At 45.4% G+C, this 13787-nt stretch overlaps 1 protein-coding gene across 1 annotated transcript in view; it reads left to right on the top strand.

Annotated features, from left to right (window-relative positions):
• Positions 1-13787, top strand: part of ARHGAP35 (Rho GTPase activating protein 35) — a 120157-nt gene that overhangs the window by 41151 nt on the left and 65219 nt on the right. Inside the window, exon 2 of the mRNA XM_032612289.1 lies at positions 2794-6670. Coding sequence (XP_032468180.1) covers positions 2987-6670 — 3684 coding nt within the window. The 5' untranslated portion in view covers positions 2794-2986. The remainder of the gene's footprint in view (positions 1-2793; positions 6671-13787) is intronic.

Genomic DNA, 13787 nt, shown 5'->3' with positions numbered 1-13787 from the left:
GGGTTTGGCTTTCTGGGTTATCAAAGGAAGACACGGATTTTTGGGAAAGGTCTTTGACCTTTCAGGGTTATCATCATAGGGGACAGTTGTGCTCTCCCATTTGTTGCCCCCTTGTATCAGTCAGAATAATGTATTGTGGTCTGACTTCCTGTGGCACCTCTTGTGAGATAGGCTCTCAGAAAAATATGAAGGTTGTGGAAATGCTGGGTTCCTACCAAGCATAAATGAGATTCAAAAGAAAATTGCTGTTTATTTTAAATTCTCTTTGGAGTGTCTCGGGAGACTTCATTTGGCTACAGCTTCAGCAATTGCACAGTTATATTTACGTGTGGAAGTAGACTGCAGTGCAGTATAAACTGTAGCAACCAGAAGAACATTTATGTAGCGGCAGCCAAAGACTACATATTTTACTTATTTCAGCTGGAAAGCTGCTAAAGACTTTGTAAGACATCATAACATTTTATGACTTCAGCTATTCAAACTTTAGATCCTTTAAGGTGCCACTTCACAGCCACAGTCTGTGACTCCCCGTAGCCTTTGGGGAAGAATCAAAGCTCTTTGAAAGTGGCTTAATCTGGTCCCTGCCTACTTGCTAATGCATCTCACCCATCTCCCCATACACACTCAAGTTCAACTGGTTCTCGCATGGGGAATGAATGCCCTTTTCTGGAGAGAGAGGAGTCTGCAACATTTCAGCCCCTCTACTTTAGGTCTCGCCTGAGATGGAACTTCCTCTAGCAAGGCTTTCCTAAATCTAAAAGGCTGGGTTTGGGGACCCTTTAATAAGCTCTAATAGTCATTCATTTATTCATTCCTTCAGTAAATATTTGTGTCAAACATGTTCTCGTAGCTTGAGGACACAGAGTGAAGAAGGCAGGGGTAGGCCTTACCCTCACAGGGCTTACGTTCTCGTCAGGGAACCACCCATATTCATACCCTTCAAAAAAACAAAAAAACCTTTTATTTGGAAATAATTACAAACTTAGAGAAGTTGCAGAAATTAAAATAGCACAAAGGAATATCCTGTACATTTAACCCAGATTCACCTGTTGTTAATATTTTACCTTGTTTGCATTCTTAGTCTCTCTCAATATATAGGTGTGATTTTTTTTTTTTTTTTTGGACCAGTCACATACATTATGGTCTTTTCCCTCTGAATACTTCAGTGTGTATTTCCTAAGAGTAGGGCTTTTCTCTCACATGATAGGTATAAACTTCATAAATTTACACTGATAGAATACTTTTATCTAATTCCATTCATAGTCCAGTGTTATTAATTGATCTAATGATGTTCTGAATAGCCTTTCTCCTCCTGCCCCTCCACCCCCACCCCATACAGAATTCAGTCTAGGGTCAGATAATTGCATTTAGTTAGGATGTCTCTGTAGCCTCCTCTAATCTGGAATATTTATTTACAAAGCCATTCTCTGTCTATTATGACTCTGATTTTTTTTTTTAAGTACAGAAATGCACACACACCCCCGCCCCACCCCCCGCACCGGCCGTAATAGAATCTTGCTCATTTTGTGTTTGTCTGATGTTTCCTTGTGATTAGGTTGAGGTAGTGCATTCTAGGCCATCATACTGCACAGTGATGTTGTATCCTCCTGGGGTATCACATCTGGAGACCTGTGATGTCCTTCTGGCTCTTTGGTGGTGATAATTTTCATTACCCAAAGTGCTGCCCAGTATCTCCACCGTGTAATTAGTGTGTGTTTGTTTTCCTTCTTCCATTTGCAGCTAATAAGTAGTCTCTCAGGAGACCTCATTTCTGCGCAAGATCCTGCTCCTCATCAAAACTCCCCCCCCCACCCCCGATCAGCATCGAGTGATGATTCTTGTCTGATCCAGGATTATGAACTCAAGTTCCTACTTTTGCAGTGGCTTGTAATTCATTACTGTACTATTACTGTATTATTTTGATGTTCATAGGGTCCCAGATTTGACCAATGGGTGCCCCTTCAAACTGGCTCCTGTGTCCTTGTGAGGTACCCTATCATTCTTTCAAGCACTTCCTTCCTTTCTTGTACAATAAGATGTTCCAGGCTCATATTGTACCAACCCTGCCCTAGCCCTGGAATCAGCCATTTTTCCAAGGAGCTTGCAAGCCCTTGTTTTAGCCCTTAGCACACTGCTTACTTATGTGTCTTCCTCCATTAGATGACATTGTACCTCTGAGGGTACACAGATGTCAGTCTTTTTTTTTTTTTTTTTAAATAATTGTAAACTGCCTTGCTTTGTAGATTGCCTTTAGTGCAAATGCTTTGGCTATTTCACCACTTCTTACATTCTTTGCTGTTGGCAGATTCTCGTTTTTATTTATTTTTTTATTTTTGGCTGCATTGGGTCTTCATTGCTGTGCTCAGGCTTTCTGTAGTTGCGGCGAGCAGGGGCTACTCTTCGTTGCAGTACGCGGCCATCTCATCGCGGTGGTTTCCCTTGTTGCGGAGCATGGGCTCTAGGCATGTGGGCTTCAGTAGTTGCAGCAGGTGGGCTCAGTAGTTGCAGTACATGGGCTTAGTTGCTCCACGGCATGTGGGATCTTCCCGGACCAGGGCTTGAACCTGTGTCCCCTGCTTTGGCAGGCGGATTCTAAACCACTGCGCCACCAGGGAAGTCCAGATGTCAGTCTTATTTGCTCTTATGTCTTTACCCAACTTAAGGCCTCGTACATTTGATGCTCACTATGATTATTTGTTGAACAATAAAATTGATTTTTCCTATTGTTTGGTGATTAAAATTGTTTTCAAAATTATGATGCTGATTGGTTTTCTTTTTTCCTCCCCCACCTAGGAAGAAATGTTGGCTATTTGGTGATGAGAAGTGGCAAAAACTAACCTCGTACTGGTATACAAGCACGATGAGATCTGACACTTTTGCTTCGTGGGCAGCCGGTCCCCAGTGATAATGTGGGGAAGCCATTGGGTCCACTGGAAAACACTAATCTGATCTTGGAAGTAGCTGATTGTGGCAGGATGTGTCGACGATGATGATGGCAAGAAAGCAAGATGTCCGCATTCCCACCTACAACATCAGTGTGGTGGGATTGTCTGGGACGGAGAAGGAGAAGGGCCAGTGCGGCATTGGGAAGTCTTGTTTGTGCAACCGCTTTGTGCGCCCGAGCGCTGACGAGTTTCACTTGGACCATACCTCTGTCCTCAGCACCAGTGACTTTGGTGGGCGAGTGGTCAATAATGACCACTTTCTCTACTGGGGAGAAGTTAGCCGTTCCCTGGAGGACTGTGTGGAATGTAAGATGCACGTTGTGGAGCAGACTGAATTCATTGATGATCAGACTTTTCAACCTCACCGGAGCACGGCCCTGCAGCCCTATATCAAGAGAGCTGCTGCAACCAAGCTCGCATCAGCTGAAAAACTCATGTACTTTTGCACTGACCAGCTGGGGCTGGAGCAGGACTTTGAGCAGAAACAAATGCCAGATGGAAAGCTGCTAATTGATGGTTTTCTTCTTGGTATTGATGTTAGCAGGGGCATGAATAGGAACTTTGATGACCAGCTCAAGTTTGTCTCTAATCTCTACAATCAGCTTGCAAAAACAAAAAAGCCCATAGTGGTGGTCCTGACTAAGTGTGATGAGGGCGTGGAGCGGTACATTAGAGATGCACATACTTTTGCCTTAAGCAAAAAGAACCTCCAGGTTGTGGAGACCTCAGCAAGATCCAATGTAAATGTGGACTTAGCTTTCAGCACCTTAGTGCAACTCATTGATAAAAGTCGGGGAAAGACGAAAATCATTCCTTATTTTGAAGCTCTCAAGCAGCAGAGTCAGCAGATAGCTACAGCAAAAGACAAGTATGAGTGGCTGGTGAGTCGCATTGTGAAAAACCACAATGAGAATTGGTTGAGTGTCAGCCGAAAGATGCAGGCCTCTCCTGAATACCAGGATTATGTCTACCTGGAAGGGACTCAGAAAGCCAAGAAGCTATTTCTCCAGCACATCCATCGCCTCAAGCATGAGCATATCGAGCGCAGGAGGAAGCTGTACCTGGCAGCCCTCCCACTAGCTTTTGAAGCTCTTATACCCAATCTAGATGAAATAGACCACCTAAGCTGCATAAAAGCCAAAAAGCTCTTGGAGACCAAGCCAGAATTCTTGAAGTGGTTTGTTGTGCTTGAAGAGACACCGTGGGATGCCACCAGCCACATTGACAACATCGAGAACGAGCGGATTCCCTTTGACTTAATGGATACCGTCCCTGCGGAGCAGCTGTACGAGGCCCACTTAGAGAAGCTGCGGAATGAGAGGAAAAGAGCTGAGATGAGAAGGGCATTCAAAGAAAACCTGGAGACCTCTCCTTTCATAACTCCTGGAAAGCCTTGGGAAGAGGCCCGCAGTTTTATTATGAATGAAGATTTCTATCAGTGGCTAGAAGAATCTGTATACTTGGATATTTATGGCAAACACCAAAAGCAAATTATAGACAAAGCAAAGGAAGAGTTTCAGGAGCTGCTTTTGGAATATTCGGAATTGTTTTATGAGCTGGAGCTGGATGCTAAGCCCAGCAAGGAGAAGATGGGTGTCATTCAGGATGTTCTGGGGGAGGAGCAGCGATTTAAGGCACTACAGAAGCTCCAAGCAGAGCGTGATGCCCTTATTCTGAAGCACATTCATTTTGTGTACCACCCAACAAAGGAAACATGCCCTAGCTGCCCCGCCTGTGTGGATGCTAAGATCGAGCACTTGATTAGTTCTCGGTTTATCCGACCATCTGACCGGAATCAGAAAAATTCACTTTCCGACCCCAACATTGATAGAATCAACTTGGTGATCTTGGGCAAGGATGGCCTTGCACGAGAGTTGGCCAATGAGATTCGAGCTCTTTGTACAAATGATGATAAGTATGTAATAGATGGTAAAATGTATGAGCTCTCCCTGAGGCCAATAGAAGGGAATGTCAGGCTTCCTGTGAACTCTTTCCAAACACCAACGTTTCAACCCCATGGTTGTCTCTGCCTTTACAATTCAAAGGAGTCTCTGTCCTATGTGGTGGAGAGTATAGAGAAGAGCAGAGAGTCCACACTTGGCAGGCGAGATAATCATTTAGTCCATCTCCCTCTGACCTTAATTTTGGTTAACAAAAGAGGAGACACCAGTGGAGAGACCCTGCATAGCTTAATACAGCAAGGTCAGCAGATTGCTAGCAAACTTCAGTGTGTCTTTCTCGACCCTGCTTCTGCTGGCATTGGTTACGGACGCAACATTAACGAAAAGCAAATCAGTCAAGTTTTGAAAGGACTTCTGGACTCCAAGCGTAACTTAAACCTGGTCAGTTCTACGGCTAGCATCAAAGATCTGGCTGATGTTGACCTGCGAATTGTCATGTGTCTGATGTGTGGAGATCCTTTTAGTGCAGATGACATACTCTTTCCTGTCCTTCAGTCCCAAACCTGTAAGTCTTCCCATTGCGGAAGCAACAACTCTGTTTTACTTGAACTACCAATCGGACTACACAAGAAGCGCATCGAACTGTCTCTTCTTTCATACCATTCCTCATTTAGCATCAGAAAAAGCCGATTGGTCCATGGGTACATTGTTTTCTATTCAGCCAAACGTAAGGCCTCCTTGGCTATGTTACGTGCCTTTCTTTGTGAAGTGCAGGATATTATCCCCATCCAGCTGGTTGCACTCACTGACGGCGCTATAGATGTCCTGGATAATGACTTAAGTCGGGAACAGCTGACTGAGGGGGAGGAGATTGCTCAAGAAATTGACGGAAAGTTCACAAGTATCCCCTGTAGCCAACCCCAGCATAAACTTGAGATCTTCCACCCATTTTTTAAAGATGTGGTGGACAAAAAGAACATAATCGAGGCTACTCATATGTACGACAATGCTGCCGAGGCCTGCAGCACCACAGAAGAGGTGTTTAACTCCCCCCGGGCAGGCTCTCCGCTCTGCAACTCAAACCTGCAGGATTCTGAAGAAGATATCGAGCCCCCTTCTTATAGCCTGTTTCGAGAAGACACGTCACTGCCCTCTCTGTCCAAAGACCATTCTAAGCTCTCTATGGAACTGGAGGGAAATGATGGGCTGTCTTTCATCATGAGCAATTTTGAGAGTAAACTGAACAACAAAGTACCTCCGCCAGTCAAACCAAAGCCTCCTGTCCATTTTGAAATTACAAAGGGGGATCTGTCTTATTTAGACCAAGGCCATAGAGATGGACAGAGGAAGTCTGTGTCTTCTAGCACCTGGCTACCTCCAGATGGGTTCGATCCTTCTGATTATGCCGAACCCATGGATGCTGTGGTCAAGCCAAGGAACGAAGAAGAAAACATATACTCAGTGCCCCACGACAGCACCCAAGGCAAAATCATCACCATTCGGAATATCAACAAAGCCCAGTCCAATGGCAGTGGGAATGGTTCCGACAGCGAAATGGACACTAGTTCTCTAGAGCGAGGACGCAAGGTATCCATCGTGAGCAAGCCAGTGCTGTACAGGACGAGATGCAGCCGGCTGGGGAGGTTTGCTAGTTATCGAACCAGCTTCACCGTGGGGAGCGATGATGAGCTTGGGCCCATCCGAAAAAAAGAGGAGGATCAGGCATCCCAGGGTTATAAAGGGGACAGCGCCGTCATTCCATATGAGACAGATGAAGACCCAAGGAGGAGGAACATTCTTCGCAGTCTAAGAAGGAACACTAAGGTAAGACCCAAGTGTAGGCGTGAGTTATAGGAGTGGCTTGCACAGTGCCTTGGTAAGAGTTCATTGATGATGATGAAGATTTCCAAGGACAGCTTACCCTGGTGAAAAACTGCCCTGGGTGTGTGTGTTGTGTGTGTGTGTGTGTCTTTACTCTTTGACTTAGCATTAAAAAATAAGCAGTGTCTCAGATAGCTACTACTGGTAGCTCTCAAGTGGTGAGGGCTTGGGATAGATAGCCCGAGCTGTCTTTGTCCAAAACAATAGTTAGGCAATTACCAAAATGAGCAGATCATGCAGAACTTGTCAGGGTCCTGACAAACAGCCAGGCCAGTGACAGTGTGCTTGGCCTTTCTTCACTTAAACAGCAGAACCCAGAATCACAGTCCTCAGTCTTTGACTGAGAAGCAAACATTTCATCCGTACATCTCTTAAATGCTCCTTTCCCCCCTTGCTGCTCTGTAAAGGTTGCTGCATTTTAGATTAGGAAAAATTAGATGGTTATTTTATTTACACACATAAATCAGTGAAGGGTCTTCAAGTACCTAAATGAAAAATAATCTTGTCTCTTTGCATTATAAACCTGTCCCGTGTTTGTAAAATTGGAGTGCCCTCCAGCTCCTTGAGTGAGTTGTTGCTGCTATCAGTGAGAGCTTCGGATTTGATTTAGGAACCACAAGTGGGGCAGGAAGGGGAAAAGAAGGAAAAAGTAAACCATGTGTGTTAGGAATGTCAGGCCTGCTGTCGGATGTAGAGGAAACAGCCCCAAATGTAGGAGCAAATGAAGTCTCTTTATCTTGTGTGGAATTGCGCTGTGCAGGGCAGTGTGCCCTGTCCTCTTGGGCTTAGGCTTTGAGATAGAAAAGGTATTTCTCAACTTTATTTTTTCCCCATTTAGAGTAGGGGAAATACCTTTATGTTTTTCAGAGAAAGACATCTTGGTGAGACACCACAACAGGACCCTGTCAACAGACTCTGTTAGTGCGGGCCCGCCCCCAGCATTGTGTATTATCTGGAGGCAGGTTCTGCAGCTCATATCGGTTAAGAGGGTCCTTGGAGACGGAGGAACATGGTGCCGTGGCCCTCACAGGGAAGACCTATTCACTTTGTGTTCCCTGACAGCATACAGCATGCTTCTTAATCACCACTGGCCAGAGCTTCCAGAATTTTCTTACCTATAGAATTTCAGAAAGGGCAGGGCAGTATCGTTGTGTGTTCTGTTCCCCTCCCGTTTTGAGCTGTGTATCAGTAAATGTCATAGGCATTCTTCTGTTTGCTCTCCCTGTGGTTTGCTTTTACATTTCTATACCTTTATCCGCCTGCAGTATTTTGTTCTCCAAGTTAGCGGGCAGACCGGTGGAAAGCAGCTCTTATTAGGAAGCCAGAAAGTAGCCTGACCAGCCTGCCAGTATTTCCCCAGAGCTCTCCTGTTTGATGGTACTGGAATCCAAACGTTTCGAACATTTTGGCTTTCTTCTTTTCCTCCTCCACTCCCAGTGAAGACTATTGCCAGCGCAGCGTATCTAAACGCTGACAGTCTTTTGAGTGTGGAGGTGTCTGCACACCTGGGAATTAGGAAGGTGGCATAATACCACATTGCGGATCATAACGGGTTTTCCGACTTCAAGCTACGTTTTTAATACTGTTGGAAATAAAGCTTTTAAAACACACTCCCAGACAAGCTGTGTTTTAGAGAGTAGGCTCAGCAGAGAGCAGCTGGTTGCCGTGAGCCTCTGGGATGGCCGCCTCCACGCCGGCAATGAGTGCCTCCTAACCCGGAGCTGCCTCGCGCCGGGTTGCCGGGTCAGCACGCAAGAAGTGGTCGGCTTCCCGTCTGTCTTGGTTACGTGGGCCACACCTCTCCTAGTCAAATAAAAATGATACCTCTGGCCCAAGATCAGTAGCGTGCCAGAAGTCGTTTAGGAGTATCCTTTGGAAAGAGTGAGTAAAAGGTGAAATTGTCTTTTCCTGCCTTGGAAAATGGTGCCTTAAAATGAGAGTAGCTGCTTTGTCATCCTAGTGCAGAGATAAGCAAAGTTTTCATGCTGTTCCTGGTTGGAGCAAACCTCCTATTAAAATTTGCTGCCGTTAAGAAATCAGACTGACGCTTGTTTACTGGGAAAGCAAGGTACCATGGGTCAGAGAATGCCAAGCCAGCCCCTACATGGGGGATTTGGCCTTTGATTTTTATTGGCATGCCAAAGCAGTACAGTATTTATTTGAAGTGAGGGGAGAGCCGTTTGGTAATGGAAAACACACTTAGTTCCTCCTGCATGCCACACACCACTGGGGAAATGGCACAGACCCGTCCTGCCCAGACCTTAGCACCCAGTTGAGGCAGCAAGACCTACACGGCTTCTGAAAATAGGTGCTCTGCCTAAGAGGGGGAGGGGAGGGGGTCTGTGTGGGGCAGAGCAGACATCCTGTGCTGGGGGTGGTTAAGGTAGTGCAATGTGTGGTGATCAGGAGCTCTGGGAATCAGGGGGCCTAAGTCAAAACCCAGTTCCTCCTCTTCCTTACTGGGCCTTCGGGCACTTGATTCACCTCTCCACGTCCCTTCCGCAAAAGGGGCGGACTTAGTAGCACCTTTCTCATACGGTGTGGGAGATGGGATGAGATTGTGCCTGTAAGACACTGAGCACAGTGCATGCTGGATAAGCGTTAGTTATTATTATTTAACTTGACCTTGAAGAATGAGTAGAATTGAAGAAGTGGTGTGAGGTGGGGAAAGGCTTGAAGGTGAAAATATGCATGTTGTATTCAAGGATGCGAGAAGACTGGTCTGGTCTGGCTGAGAGCTTGAGGGACCAACATTGTCCCTCCCTTTTGTATAAGTTTTAACCCTGTGTGTTACTTGGCTGCTTTCTCCGCCCTTACCCTAGCGACAGCCCTAACAACAACCAAAAAAGCTGTGCTCTGGATACCTGTGTGATGTGGAGAAAGAGAAATTGCTCAGTGCCCTTGGCTCATATGCTAGATTAGCTCCTTACTGTAAAACTGGAGTTAGAGTGAGGGAATGGCTTTCATTTCTGCTCATGAAAGTGCAAACTGTAAAGCAGCTGACTCTCATTCTGGGTCCTTTTCCCAGCTGAACCATTTAGTAACCCACCCTCATAGTGGGAGCCTTCCGCACTCAGCTGAATGAAATTGAAAATCTACGCTTGCACTTCAGTGGGGTCCATGAATAGATGCTTTGTCTGTAAAGAGTTGTCATTGCACATGGTCTCTGTCTCCCAGTGCCATGCGTTTGCAAAGATGAGATCAGGACCAGCAGGGTCTTATTTTAAAGCCAAAAAACAGGCTGGGGTGCCTTGCTGCACACAATGTGCTGTTCGGGCAAGCTCAGACTGCTGAATTCGTTGTGCTTGGCCACAGATTTAGAGGAGACGTTACCGGCTATTTTACCCTTCTATCTGACGTGCTCTTGTTTTGTGGGGTTTTTAAAAAAAAGACAAAAACAGAATGATAAAGAAAATCTTTCACTCACTCCAGCTACCACATGACAAGACAACCTATTGAAAAGCAAACCAATTCAATCACGCATTGTTTGGTCTATAAGGCACCAAGTAACCAGTTTGACAGTTTGTGTCCCCCCCGCCCCCCCCCCCCCCCCCAGTGAATTGGCTTATTTCATTGGATTCAGTGAATTGGCTGGTTGTTGTGGCTTTGTGTGGACACAGCTCTCATTTTGTGAGGCCTAGAACGGAGTTAAAGTTTCTAGTGTGAATAAAAACCAGCTGGGGAATTGGACTGCTCGCTCCACAGGGAGGGATGTTGCATTTTGACAAGCTGAAATGGTATGAAATATGAGCTCTTTGTAACCTGCTCGGGAAAGACTCTCAGTGTGTGCTTCAGAAAAGGCTAAGCCCTGCCCCATGAGCTCTAAGTCCAGATAAATACCTTGGTCTTAAAAGTGGGGTAGGGGCGCTGACTTGACCTTGCATTTTCTGAATCCCGAAAGAATTTTATCTTTTAAAAGAAGTACTCTTGGGGCTTCCCTGGTGGCGCAGTGGTTGAGAGTCCGCCTGCCGATGCAGGGGACACGGGTTCGTGCCCCGGTCTGGGAAGATCCCACATGCCGTGGAGCGGCTGGGCCCGTGAGCCATGGCTGCTGAGCCTGCGCGTCCGGAGCCTGTGCTCCGCAACGGGAGAGGCCACAGCAGTGAGGGGCCCGCGTACTGCAAAAAAAAAAAAAAAAAAAAAAAAAAAAAAAAGAAGTACTCTTGCTCCAAAGCACATGTTCATTCATTCTTTTAGGAAGGAAACATTCACCTCCACGCACGGGCATTTCCTGAGCACTTGTATGCCTGGTGTTGTGCTAAGTATCATATGTGTGGTAGTTGCGTTCATCTAGTTTACCGTAACAGAGAATGATAGATTTTATACGTGTATTTACGTGCATTTTGAATGTTGCCGGAGCGGAGGTGCAGGGTGCTAAGGAACTGTATAGCAAGGAGTTTTACACTCACCTAGGATATCTGGGAAAGCTCCCAGAGGAAATGATATATAAAGCTGAGACTGAAAGGATGGCAGGCAAAGTCAGTGAAGATGGAGGCTTCCTGGGTCGAGCTTTTGAGAAAACAGTGTGGAACTTGGAGCTGAAAGAAATGTGGCATGTGCTAAGACTTGAAAGAGACCTAGAGCGGCTACTGTGAGGCTAGAGGGTGAGGGAGAACTGGGCAGAATAACAGAGGGCTACGGATCCCATGTGAAAGACTTTGTACCTTCCTACATTTATTGAATACCTACTGTATGCCAGGTACAGTACCAGGCATTTTCACATCAATTTTTCATCTATTTCTCTTAACAATCTTAAGGAAGTGATTTTTTAAAATCCTGGTTTTAGGGATGAGGAGACTGAGTCTCAGTGCCCCCAAATTAGTGTAGTTACTGAGTGGAAGTTGAGATTTTGGAACCCCACTCTCCTGACTTCTGCTTCCAGTGGGTTTTTAGAGTCCCGTCTCCAGGAAAGATGGTACTATTCCATAGCCAGGCACACAGTTGGAGTACTCAGTCAGTCCAGTCAATTTGTTCATTTTAGACAAAGGACTTTGCTTATTATCTAGCAACATCTATTTCCCCACACTGCCCCCTAAGAACAGCGTAGTGCTGTTTGTTTCTAGCTTCAGTGTCTACTTGAGTAGAGGACAAAAAAGGCATGGAGTCACTGAAATAGCAACTGGAACTTTGAGAAATTGTTTTGAACTGGTGTCACTCGGTTCTCAGTTTATTTTAAGCCCAAAGAACTGCTGTAGTTTGTTTTTGGTGACAAAAATACGCTATCTTTAACTATCTGCTTTAGCTTAGAGCATACCTGTTCTTTTAAAAAAGAAAAAAATTACAATAGTCAACCCAAATCTATTTTTCAAAGAACAGAGAATTGCTCTGATCTTCACTGGGCCAACTTGTTCTCCTCTACCACCTAGTGATACTGAAATATCTTTGTAGGAACTCAGATTATTTCAGCTCAAATCAGGGATCACCTCTACTTCCATAGAGAAAGGCCTTCTGAATGCTTTTTATACAGTATTTGAGGGGAGGCTAGCAGGTGAAAACTGACCCCCACAGCTCTGGAAAGTCCAGATTCAGTGGGTGTCGAACCAGGCAGGAATGTTTATAAACACTTCCTGGAACTAGTGGACCCTCCTCCCTGCTCAGGCCCCCTACTGCATTGGCCATTCAGCCTGAGAAGGCAACAGGGATTGACCCAGATTCATGCCTTTATAGGGCAAAAAGCTATGGTCTCTATTTATTTGGTGCCTATGAGGGGATGACATGCCTTTCTTTTCCCACCGTGCCAGAGGGAGGGTTAGGGATGCTAGGAGACTTCGTGCTACTTCCTGGTTCATCCCTAAATAAAGATGCTCCAAGTGGGAGAGTGACCGGGTCATAGTGCTAACTGCTAGCTTGAAGGAGACGAGGCTGAGCATTTGTGCTTTCATAATAGACTTTGCCAGTCAGAACAGATCCGTCCCCAGGTTTTCTCTTGAACTTGGGCTTAGATTTTTTCAGAGCCAGAAGGGGGAGCACCAGTCAGCCAAGAATACATGTGGGGCATGAGGGAGTAACTTAATTGAAAGGGTCCTTTTGAAGCTGTGTCGGAAATACGAGGGAATCGTCACCAATCAGAAAGCCGTAATGTTGAATATAGAACGCAAGGAAACGCTTTGGGGGAAACCTAGAGTAATGTAGTTTATGGGATCTTTTGGTTTTTCTGAGATTCCTACCAGTTACAGTTAGTTCAGGGTGTGCCACTATACAACTTGGCAAACCATGTGTGTGACCCTCGAGGGCTCTGCTGGTATCAGTTTCACTCTCAAGAGGGAGAATTGCCCCACTCAGAGGACACCGTCCCTGTTGCAGACTACATTCTGTATATGGCATTCCTCCTTAAAAAACAGAAACGCAGGACTGGATCCTGTTTTTTATTTGCTGTATTAGGTATGTTACCAAGCATTTAAAAGGCTGTGCTAGGTGGTACAACTCCAGTGAACGCGTTTTCTGACCCTAAAATCTGGATAAGTAATTTGACATGGATATGGGTATTTATGGAGACGGGGAGAGAATATTTGAAGTTGGCAGTTTAGGATCACTGAATAGCTGTACCTGCTGTTTCCATAGAAGATAGAATATTCTTTATCCAGAAAGAGTGGCTGACCTCTCCATTGAGGCTGTGGGAGACTTCTTTTTTCTTTGTGACTCAGTTGGTTTTTATCTGATATCTAGATCACCTTTGCTTGCTGTAGACATATATCTTCTCTAATGCCCATTAGATTGTAAGTTCACTGAGGGCGAGAGATGACTTTAGTATTAGCTCTGCTGCTAGTCTGTAGGTGACCTTGGGTATAATTCATTAAAAAGGAAAAATGCCTGGATTGCTGCACACTGGAAACTTAGCGTGTTAGGAAAACGGTCATCTGTGTATGTAGATGACTGTCCCTTGTTCAGTGCTCACAGAGTGATACAGGAAATTCATGACCTCATCTGTTTTTTAAAACGGAGTCTGTGATAATACTACTGTCGGTATGAACATGACGTTCTGAACCTCACCTCACATCCTAGTAAGAGCAGAACAATGTTAGAAGACAAAAAAAAATACTCTGGTACCCACAGAGATAGT

The sequence above is a fragment of the Phocoena sinus genome, chromosome 19, assembly GCF_008692025.1.
Source record: "Phocoena sinus isolate mPhoSin1 chromosome 19, mPhoSin1.pri, whole genome shotgun sequence".
In the NCBI taxonomy this organism is placed as follows: Eukaryota; Metazoa; Chordata; class Mammalia; order Artiodactyla; family Phocoenidae; genus Phocoena; species Phocoena sinus.
Note: the sequence above shows the minus strand (reverse complement) of the source record. Positions and strands in the feature narration are given on the sequence as shown.